The sequence below is a fragment of the Chiloscyllium plagiosum genome, unplaced genomic scaffold (genome assembly GCF_037043375.1).
Source record: "Chiloscyllium plagiosum isolate Xiang-an unplaced genomic scaffold, Cpla_swu_hap1 HiC_scaffold_20, whole genome shotgun sequence".
Lineage (NCBI taxonomy): Eukaryota > Metazoa > Chordata > Chondrichthyes > Orectolobiformes > Hemiscylliidae > Chiloscyllium > Chiloscyllium plagiosum.
Window position 1 is genome coordinate 79533701 of NW_028270158.1, and position 11942 is coordinate 79545642.

At 49.8% G+C, this 11942-nt stretch overlaps 1 protein-coding gene across 1 annotated transcript; it reads left to right on the forward strand.

Annotated features, from left to right (window-relative positions):
- Nucleotides 1-7743: 7743 nt before the first annotated feature.
- Nucleotides 7744-10155, forward strand: LOC148146701 (uncharacterized). The gene is made up of 3 exons (XM_087998106.1): nucleotides 7744-7802; nucleotides 7865-8080; nucleotides 9253-10155. Exon 3 carries the CDS (start codon nucleotides 9325-9327, stop codon nucleotides 10153-10155), a length of 831 nt encoding a protein of 276 aa, XP_087854232.1. The 5' UTR covers nucleotides 7744-7802; nucleotides 7865-8080; nucleotides 9253-9324.
- Nucleotides 10156-11942: the final 1787 nt, after the last annotated feature.

An 11942-nucleotide genomic window follows, 5' to 3' on the forward strand; every position in this document is an offset into this window, starting at 1 on the left:
GCCATCGCGAACAGGAGGTTGCCCTCGCCGACTTCAAGGCTAATGTCAGCGAGGCGCTCGGTCATACACCGGTCGACTGGAACGCCATTGTGGGTATCACTCAGAAACCTAGGGAGGGCGCCCAGGAATATGGGAACCGCAGGTTTGAGACGTTCCGAGCTCACACCGGAGTTCCCGACGCTGATAGGCAGAACCCCGCATTCGTCCAATTATACAAAGACGGCCTGAGCCCCGCACACCAGGCAGTCCTACGGACGGGCCTGGTGCCCTATGTCACCTTTGCGGAGCTTGAGAACTGGGCCACGTCCCTTGACAACCGAGCGGCGCCTGCCGTTGCGGCAGTTTCGAGGGATGAACCGGACTTTTGCTTCCACTGCAAACGGACGGGGCACCGTAAAGCCCAATGCCCGCTCTCTTTCCGACGCCCATGGGGTCGGGGTCCGAAGGGGGGCCAGCCACCTTCACAGCCGCACTCCTCGCGCCCCCACGACCAGGATCGCCCCAGGCAAGGGGTCAACAGCGACCCCAGCCCCCAACAACCCCACAAACCCCGCAGCCCAAGCCCGAAACCCACCGCCCCCGACTGGGATCGACTCAGTCGGGGCCAGCTGCTCGCCCGACGCAAAGACTGAGTAGCGTCGGCCCCCATCCCGGGAGCCGACCCCTGTATCTGGGTTTCCGCATCGCTAGGGGGTCGCCGATGCAAGATTTTGATTGATATGGGGGCGTCAGTCTCCCTCAGTGACCTCGACCTTCCCTCAACCCACCACTCCATTTCCATTAAAGGGGTTGGGGGAAGCTCGGTTATGCACGCCGAAGCGAGGCCGTCCTCCTAGAAGTAGACAACATTTTACTCCCCGTGCATTTCTGGGTTTGCCCAAATTCGGAGGGGACGATTATGCGCATCGACCTTCTGGGCGAACTGGGGCCGGTGGTGGACGCGTTCTACCGGCGCCTCCTGTGGACATCCTGCAAATTTCACAAGAGCGCTCACGAGGGGAGATGGGTGCCCACTAAATCCGTCGCTGCCCTTGCCCCCAGTGTGCCCATCGCCCGGGACTGGGCCATGGACGGTGCCTTCGGGGCCGTCTGCCAACTAGTCCCGGAGGTGTTGGCCATGAGCAAGCATGACTGCGGCCTCGTCCGCTCCCCTCCTGAGCGGATACCCGGGCCCGTACACGCCCCGCACCGACAATACCGGATTAAACCTGAGGCGCTGCGCGCCACTGAGCCAATCGTTGCCGAGCTCACACGACACGGCGTCCTGCGCCCCACAGTGTCCACCACCAACTCCCCTATATGGCCAGTCCGGAAGCCAGATGGGAGCTACAGGCTCACCATCGACTACATGGCACTCAATCGGGTCACGCCCAAAGAGCCCCCTATCGTAGCCAGCCCGACCACCATCTTCAATGGCCTCGAACCCTCACACCGGATCTTTACGGTCCTGGACGTGGCGAATGGCTTTTGGTCCATTCCCCGGCACCGTGACTCACAGGGCAAGTTTGCCTTCACGCTGCGGGACAGACAGTATACATGGACCCGTCTGCCGCAGGGCTTCGACAACAGCCCTAACATTTTCCACGGGGTCATGAGCCGGACCCTGGAGGGGTGCGACCTATCTCCCTTCTCGAACACCCTTCTACAGTATATAGAAGACCTTTTAATCGCGTCCACGGACGCGCGCCACCACCTGGGAGCCCTGGTCGACGTCCTGCGGACCCTCGGCCGGGCAGGATTCAAAGTAGGCCCCCTAGGTCGGACTGGCTAAATTCCGGTACCTGGGACACGACATCAGCCAGGGAAGCAAGAGCCTACCCCCCGTCTGCAAGTCGGCCATCACCGACATGCCACAGCCGGACACAGTCAGGGGAATCCGCGGATAAACATCTTTACCAACAGCCAGTACGCTTTCGGTGTAGTCCATGATTACATGGCAGCATGGCGCCGCCGGGGCTTTATCACGGCCGGCGGTGGCCAGATTAAACACGAAAATATGGTCCGCTACCTGGTGGCGGCCACACGCCTCCCCCTGCTCGCCGCGGTGGTTAAAATCAAAACACACCAGCGGGCCACGACCGGTGAACAGCTAGGGAAACATTGGGCCGACCTGGCCGCCAAGGCCGCCGCGGGCGCGGCACTACCGCCCGCGCATGCAGCACCCGCTACTGAGGTCCGGGACGTGAATGTCCTGGACGTCCAGAATTGCGTACAGCCTGGAGAGGTGCAGGACTGGCTGGCAAAGAGCGCAGCCCGCAACCCCGATGGAGTGTGGCGGCACGGCGGCAGGGTCGTGCCCCCCGCGGACATCAGAACGACCTTGATGCAACTACACCACAAGCGGGCCGCGACGGAATGCTTGCTAGGCTCCAGACTGACTGGTGGTGGTCCGGCCTTGGCCGCGACGTGGCCAAAAACTGCTGCCGATGCGTTGTCTGGGCCCAGCACAACCCGGGATGGCCCCTGTGCATTCCCCTGGCGCACCAACCACGGTCCAAGGGGCCCTGGGAGAAGCTCCAGGTTGATTTCACAGGCCCCCTACCCTCCAGCCGTGGCAAATATTATTGCCTGGTGATCGTTGAACATTTCACGCGCTGGGGAGAAGCCTTCCCCACACGGGACTGGACATCCGCCACCGTGGCCAGAGTGCTGGCCTTCAAAATCTTCCCGCGCTGGGGGGTCCCCCTCCAGATTGAGTCAGACCAGGGCACGCACTTCACTGGGCGCGCAATGAAACTGGCCTGCCGCCTCCTAGGCATCAGACAGCGCTTCCACGTCCCGTTCGATCCCCAGAGCTCCAGGTTGGTCGAGCGCATGAACCGGACCCTGAAAGCGGCGATCGCGAAGGCGATCGCCGAAACAGGGCAGGGCTGGGTGGACGTTCTGCCCTGCATACTGATGCGCTTAAGGGCCACCACAGGCCGCTCCACTGGCCTCACTACCTTCGAGCTCATGACAGGGAGGGCCATGCGACTACCAGAGAACGTCATGGTCCAGGGAGAAGACATGGCCCCCCCTGAGGGACAGGATGACGCGCTATATCAGGCAGCTAGACGCGCAGCTGCGGGCCCTTAGACAAACTGCGCGCGACCAGCAGGACATTAGGGACCAGACAAAACTGCAACCGCATCTGCCCGCCCAACCCTTTCCCGGCGTTGGGGACAAAGTCCTGGTCAGGGCCGCCCCCGACCTGCCCAGCTTCGCCCCCCGGTGGCTGGGACTGCACGAAATCATCCTGACCAGCGACACTTGCGCCTGTGTCGACATGAAAGGAAAGGGCAGATGGAAACACTGGTCCCAGCTTAAACCCTTCCCTTAAGCCCCGACCGAACAGACACCCCCACTTTGACTTGACTCGAACGGCCTCCTTTTTCTCCTTACATCGCGACACACACTAACCCTACACCCTTGGTAAGGGTGCCCCTCTCTCTCTTCCTCTCTTCCCACAGATCATGCTTCACCGGTGCACTGCTCTCCTCCCTGCTCTCCTCTTCGCCCTACGACTGATGCTTTCTTTCCCCGAGATACATGACAACATCTACCGCCACGGTGTTGCCTTCAACGCGTCCGACGCCATCTGTATTCCTGCAATGGACAAGCCCGACGAGATCGATGCGTTCTACACGGCCTGGCTGGAGGTCCTTCCGGCCGTACAGACACTATGCTTATTCTGCACATCGCAGCGCCACCCGCGTCCGACCTGCCTCCGGCGTGCTGAGGCGATGGACTTGGGGGTTGCATGTTCGGGACAATGTGTGCCATGCCGGAGATCTCGCCTCTGCCCCGGCCTTTGTTGTTTTTGCTTTACGGGATCTGTATGTTTGCGGGTGTTATGAGCCCACCAATGCCGCGGTAATCTGCTTGTATTTGTGCTTTCCACCCGCCCCAAACACAGCAACCCCGACCACGACTCCCGAGATATTGCCGTGCCCCTCTCTGGGTCCGGGGCCCGCGTTGGACTGATATTGTGGGATGAGGGAGAGGCCCTTTATGACAACGTCCGACACGAGGTCGTACCTGTGCTGGTCAATATATCGGGCATCCGGGTACCGGACTATTGCACAGCACAGGTACCCAACCTATACGCCATGTGGGGAAGGAGATTATAGAGAGGACCATAGACGCCATGGGGACAACCCACTACCGGACCGACATACATAACACACACACACAACGACACAGACGGGACATAGTCAACGATGCTCTCACAGGACTCAACACGGGGACATCTGTAGTAAACTCCCGAGACATCCAGGGCCTTAACGAAAAAATCAAGCAACTAAAAGGAGTAATGAGGGACCTGCTACAAAAATCTGTCACAAATCAGGCACACCAGGCACTCCTGGGGGAAGAGGGAGCGTACATCCAGCTCGACGGCATTGCAGTCCTGGAAACACACGCCCACACCATTAACCGCCTTATAGACCGGGAAAGAAAAACACGGCCCATATCCACGAGGGGCAGCTGTGCCATGCATATGGCCTGTGGATGGTTGCCCAGATCCGGCATAATCTTGACCAGGTCCAAAGGGGGGAGGTGCCCGACTGGATCGATAGTGCCAAACTGGCCTCACCTTTGGGGGGGACTCTGGGCCGCTCGGCAGCTGGCTTCTGAAGGGTATGACCAGAGTATACCCAGTGATGCCCGACTTTGAGGTCGGTGAGGCGACAGGAGTCGGGATTGTCCTCCTGATCCCCGTGGTCACCCCAGAGTCGGGGCCATTTCCCCTGTTTCACATTGACAACATCGGAGTCATACGGGAAAAGGCTTCCCTCAAATATCGATTAGCTTTCCACAAGCCATATCTCGAAACGGTGCTGTGTACGGGGTGCCGCTTACAGGCTGCAAGCGGCGGGGGGCAATTACCATCTGCCCTCACCCCTTACGAAGGAGTGAAACAGCGGAATGCGGGTTCAACCGGACAAAGGGCTGCACCCTTGAAATCGAACCCACGGACCCCCACCTCACTAGGGCGGGGTATGGTGGAAGGGGACAGTATTGTGTTTCCACTCTTGAAACCTCATTTTGGTATAATGGACTGCAATGCCCGATTCCCCAGCAGGAGTTCTGCTTCACTCCCAGGCGCCCAGTCACGATTGGGCAAGCTCACATCTCAGAGGTCCGACGACGGAACCCCGAGTCTATACAAACTACTGACAAATTCAGGGACACCCTCAGGGAATATCAGGAGCCCGAACAAGCCCCCATCCCACATTTGGCCGAGGTCTTACGGGAGCTTAGGACCCGGGTAGGACACTCAGTGAAACTGTACCACCAGTTGCAATCACATATAAAGGACCAAGAGGAGGACACAGAGACAGCTCTGCAGTCCCAGGGCTGGGCACAGAGGTTGTGGGATTGGGGCATAAACGTAAACATACATCCCTGGATCCGAATCATCTCGCACACCATTGTAGGCATACAGCTACTGCTGGCTCTGACCTGGCTCCTGGTGGCGTGTCACTCATGCCGTCAGCACAAGAATCGAAAGGGCAGAAAGACCATGGCCCACGCCATAGACATCTGGCGGGCGATCAGGCACCACGAGCTCACAGGGATCGAGTTAATGTAACCATCTCCTGGGACTATCCAAAGGCCCCATGACTGCAGCATGATGGCCGGCGGAATGTACCGGGCGAGGAACCGACTTTCAAGATATCGGCATCGGGGGTGTGGACGTGTCCAACTCATGCCGAAAGGGGGGACTGCAAGCGGGCATCAGAGCCGCCCCGCATTTGCCACGGGACTATGCCTACATCGGTACAACTATAGGAATTCATTTTGTGTTTTAAAAAACGGAAACCGCAGCTTAAACCCACAGAACTCAGCAGCTGCCGGTCCGCCCACGTGACCGGGAGATGGGAGCCAGCGGACAGATCAAATCCACACTAGGCCTGACACTAACCATGGCTCATAGCCGGAAACTCCGGAGCTAATTAATATGAAAACCAATCTCCTAATCAAATCAAGAGACTGACTGAAACACACCCATGTTCATCAATACAGAACCCTCCTGACACAAAGGGCAGGCATCCACCAGACAGGGACGAACAGACTAATACACACCAGCACCCCAAGGGAACAAAGGGGGGTGCTAGCCCCCAGCCCTCACAGAGAGAGACAAGCAAGTAGTACCCGGAACCGTTTATATAATCCAATTAGCACCCTATTGTGTGTACTCTGCAACTCCTTTGGGACGGCTGGAAACGCACCATTTGCACCTACTCCAGCGATGATGGGGAACCATCATCCCATTCATACTCAAAATCCTCACATCCTGACAAAGAAAGATATATAATGTGTAGCAGCGCGCCGGAACAGCAGAACAGCCGAGATTCGGACCTCGGTTGGTCTCCGCCGGTGTTACTGCATCAATAAACGTTACCGATTGTTGAACCGCACTCTGGGCTCGGACTGATATCATTTCATCCGCGCTAACACAAGGACAAGAATGAAACATAAAATGTATCAGCATCTTTGGAGAGAAATCAGAGTTAAGTTTACAGTTCTCGTGACCCTTCCTCAGAAATGTTCTGCCGCTATTTTTCGATTTACTTTCTGATTTTCAATAGCTGCATTTCTTCCGGCTTGTATATGAACTAGCTGGTCAGGTCTTACTTCGGGATCTGGCATTACCAGTCAGAACATCAACAGGACTCAAACAGACATCTGGGTTTCTTTGTTCAGCAGACCCCGAAAATGAGCATGCATGTACAACAAGCAGTTCAGAAGGCAGACTTCATGTTAGCCTTTAACACAACAAGATTGGATTATCGAAGCAAAGATGTCTTGACTAAAGAGAACAGAACACTCATATGATGGCACCTAGTGTATTGTAAACAGTTGTGGTTCCTTGCCTTAAGATGCGGCGTTTGGAATATCTGTATTTAGAAGTATTTGGCAACATTCATGAAAATACCGAAGTTTTTAAAGTGATTGGTACTAAGTGCAAAAATGAGTTTTGCCCCGATTGTGTGGGCTAATATCATAGCAGTTCCCCATAAGCGAAGAAAACCATTTAGGAGTGAGATAACGACGAACTTCTTCAGTCAGATGCTGATGAATCTTTGAAATTCTCTGCCCCAGATCTCGACTTAGTAATGATGCCAAAGAAGATATAAAGTACCGAACAGCTATGCTTTGGAACAGCAGAGATGTTTTCACATAGCTGGAAGCTGAATCCAGCCAAATACACCATACATTTATTTGTTGTCTGAACAACTGTTCACCATCTATTTTTTCATTAGCCCACCCAGAATGTCAGGCTTCAGCTTGGAGCCTTAAACCTTGGATATTCGTTTCCACATTAATCTGTAGTTAAATGGTTAAGTCATTTTCATTCACAATCAGAGCTCCACATTTGTGATGCTCAGGCTTTAGCCACACTCGCGTTTTACAGTCAGCACATTCATCTATCACATCAGTATTCCATCCAGCATTCTCCAACACATCGTTTTATTCTGACTCAGCGGGAGTTGGGTTGAACACAGTTAACTGAACTTGTTTGTTTAGTAACTGTGACTAATGCCAGTCTTCATCGCTCCTAATTGGGTACCTTCGGGTGTACTTCACCTATTCATAAGTAGCATCACTCGATTTGTTCTCTCATCGTGTCAGTGGCTTCAAACCCCTGGTACAAACAGTGATGAGTGATACCAGAAAACGAGAGAGTGAGAAAGAGAGACGGAGGATATCATAGTTTGCTACTGGGAAATGACAGATTAGAATAATGCAACTATACAGAAGAATCTGGCAATGAGAGATTGGACAGATACAGCATTAGATTCGAATCCAAGGACAACAAGCTTTAAAGCGGTACAATGGATTGGAATATCAGAACTACCATTTGGAATGGTACATCAATGGATTGGAATGACATAATGGATTGGGATGGTACGATAACACTGCAAAATGTGACAATAAATTGGAATGGTACAAACATAGGAAGGGGTTTCTTTGAGACGCTGCGCTTCTTTACAAACAATTTTTTATCGGATGTCACTGAATCATCGTATTCGAACGCTCCTTCGGATGATTCAATTCATTTATTATCCCATTCTTGCTATTGTTGCAGTGCCTGGTAAGTACGTTGCACTTCAATACACTGCGATACGCATGGTACGCCCCTTGCTGCAGAGATTTTCATTCTTTTCTGTTGTTCATTCTCCAAATCATTGATAACAGTCTGACAACGCTTTAAATTTACACTCTTACAGTTGCTGCTTCTACTCTCCTCTATGTCGGGCTGTTACAATTTTAATCCTGGCTATCTTGCAGTCTTACTGACGACTCATTGATTTAGTACCACATATCCACTGACTTCATATCCATGCAGTTGAAATACTTGGTCTATCATATTTGTTTTCATTACAAGCAGCATTGCTTAACTGTTGGCCCAGTCATTCACTTCCATTAGGATGACATGTCTCCAAAATGTATTTGCACATAAGTATACCCTGACATGTCTCATCGCTCAACATGGTCATATGTTCCTGAGGTTTCATTTCGTTCTTTCCAAGAACAAACAGAAAGCGTTAGAGCAGCCTCACAGCTCTGGTGATATTTCGAGCAAGAAACATAACTGACGATTCCTCAATGAATCCTCAAGATTTAATAAAGACTTCTTATATCATTGTATACATTTTTGCACACTAGTATGAACACTGAAGACTTTTCTTTTATCCTAAGGCAGGTCCCACTTATACAGGAGTACAGGAATTACGAGCCGGAGGAAATCATTGAGCTTTGGGAGTGTCCTGCAGTGCAAATTGTAAATTGCAGACAGAGTGAATGTTCAATATTTTAAGCTGGGTTCCAATTTTGTGCGTCACTTTACTCTGTATATAATCCACATTAATGCAGGTCTGTTCGGTAATTATCAGGGAAAAGGCGTTTTGTTTTGTTTCAAACCCAAACTGATCAGAAAACTATTGCGTTGAAAAGATGGGTCACAAATTCATGCTAACTGACCTCTGTGTGACATTCCAAAAATAAAGCTGAGCTCCTGTGATTTATAGCATGATGCAAAATTCGTTGAAACAATCAGAACCATTTATTAAATCTCATCTTATATTACTATTCCATGCTCTATGTATGGAATTGCTGTAGTTAGATAGAACAAATAAGCTAAGCATTGCTGCAAACTTTCGAAATCATGAGTACAGAATGTCATTTGCACGTTGCAATGCGTCTTCAGTATGTCTGCTAGTATTCAGGCAGGGTATTTTAATTCATTCTTTGTTTTCCTCACAGCTAATGTAGTAACCATTGTTATCTTGTCACGGAAAAAACTGCGGTATCTCACGAAATGTCACTCACTACCTGATGACGATGGCAGTGGCAGATCTCCTGGTTTTAATCATTGACCTCATATTGCGACACATTCTATTTGTCTATAAGGAAGAGCATCATTTATTAGAAGGTATCCTTGCATGTAATATCCATGCTGTCCTGCTTTATGCAGCCACTGACTGTAGTGTCTGGTTCACCGTCATTTTTACCTTTGATCGATTTGTGGCCATTTGTTGCCCAATTCTTAAAGTTAAATATTGCAGTGTGAAAACGGCAGCTGTGGTTCTGAGCACAGTCACTGTATTCAGCTGTTTGAAGAATATTTTCTGGTATTTTATATTTACAGGTCACTACTACCTGAGGAACAGACCCTGGTTTTGCTGGCTGAAAGGTGATGTCAGGTTTTCTCCGACGTGGGGGGCAATTGAGTTATGTCATTTCACATTAACGCCGGGAATTGCCATTATTCTCGTTCTGCTTCTCAATTTATTAACTATCAAACACATTACAGTGACCAGCAAAGTCCGAAGGAGGGCCCACAGTCAGAGGACAAATAAGAGCACCAAAGATCCAGAGATGAAGAGTCGAAGGAATTCAATCATTTTGTTGTTTCTTGTCTCAGGGAATTTTCTACTGTCATGGTCAGTATCAACAGTGTATTTCACGAACTGGAGAATGGAAGTTTTAGGTTATTCATCCCTTTCTATACCTCTTTATGTCATGAAACTGGGTTACATGCTCCAGATGCTCAGTTGCTGTACAAACAGTGCGATTTATGTTGTGATACATTCTAAGCTCAGAGAGGAGTTGAAGATTATGTTGAAATATCCTTTTACTCCAATTATTAAATGTGTTAAACATTGAGAGTGAATATCTATACCATCTGCAATCCATGCTGCATCAGTTGCTATGAAAACCACACTCCTGGTGTCTGATTTTCAGACACCTTTGAACCAAGGTTATGTCGAGGACTTTTGCTGCGTTGTTTTTGTCTCTCTGATCTGTTAGCCTATGTCAGTGCACTTTTCCCCGAAATATCGTAGCAAAAGCGGAGAGGGTGTGTCTGCCTATGTACATCATTGTATGTTTAAGAAACCAATAGATAGAGGAGAGGTCCCAGTGAACGCTGTGCGAAGAAGAAAGAATGATGACAACATGACGAAATGCCGTCCAGTTTGAGGATGACAAATACGAAAATAAACCTGGCCCTTTAACTTAGTTAAAAAATTACAAACCCCTGCACGCACATTTGGTTAGATTGGACTGCAAAAAAAAATTGAAATGCCAACGCGGTGAATAAGCAGTAAGGCGCTATTTATGACACATTTTGCAACTCTCAAAAAGGATACTTTTCACTGAAACAATATTTAAAGAGAAGGGTGAACCATTCGTGAATAATTATGGAAGTAAAGAATCCTATCAAGGTGAATGAAACTGTCAATGCTGTGAGGCTGACGGGGAGCAGGTTTTTGTTTTTAAATAGAACCAGCAATGGATTAATTTTTGATAAGTGGAAAGTGCAGAATAAAAGTGTGAAGTAACAAGAAGCGCATCGAAAAGAAGCGAGTAAGAATTTATATAAGCGTAGGTAAAAAAATGAGAGCAGCTGAAGGATTCCTGAATGAATTGATCTCGTAAATTAGCAATGGTTAAAAAGAAAATGGTGCGTATATAGAACAAACGATTTGTATCTCTCATAGACGAAGACATCAAGAATGATTCAATATCCGGCACTAAAGCAGGAGCAGGGATTAAAGATGGAAAGTAATCATTGTACAATCTGCGAAAAACGTGAATTTTCATGAAGAATATGTCCTGCAAGGGTGTTGGGGAAAGCAGGGGGATAGCGCTTTGTAATGATTCTACCTTGATTAGTCAATGCAGTGACAGTGGCCCAATTGAATTCTGTCTGTGCTGCAGCAATTCTGTGATTCATTTGGGAAACTAAGCGCTCCAAATGTGATCTAGGTCCCGACCCGTGGTTATTTGAAATGCAGAATGTTGAAAGATGTAACACCTAAAGTTTTGGAAGATTATGTACAATTTTCCTGATTTCCATTTTTTTGGAAGGTCCCATTTGATCACAAAACCAGAGCATCAGATATTATGCATCTTCAAACAAATTCAGTTTAATGGGCTAAAACAGGCAAGGTATTAAATCAAAGCCCTGGAGTGCTCCTTGTGTTTTACGTGGGCAGCCAGACTCATTTCAAGTGCCCTGGACCAAGATGTGTGCAGGAAATGTCCCCAGTTGCAATTCCTGGAAGTCTGGCGTTTGGACCTGGAATCGCGGCTGGGAAGTTTGAAGTTACCACGAAGATGAGGAACTCATCGATATTAAGTATAGGAAGGTCGGCACACAGCAGTATAAACACACACGCAGGAAGAGAACAGATGGCCATCACGCAGATTATGAGGACTGAGAAGAAAATGCTGAAATCCACTGTCGTCGTTGCGTTAAAATCAGACATTGCACTTTGCATATTGATGAGGGCAATGGCCTCTGAGGGGAAAGCATTAACAGCCAATTCTCAGACAGCTCCACATGCTCCGCTGCACAGGGGAATAATAAAACTTGTGGAAATACAACATAAATTCAATTATAAGAAGAACAGATGGATATCTCTGTGACCACAAACATGAATGGTATG

Bases quoted from the DNA above. Each gene is read 5' to 3' on its own strand.
- LOC148146701 (XM_087998106.1), top strand. From the start codon at position 9,325: ATGACGATGGCAGTGGCAGATCTCCTGGTTTTAATCATTGACCTCATA.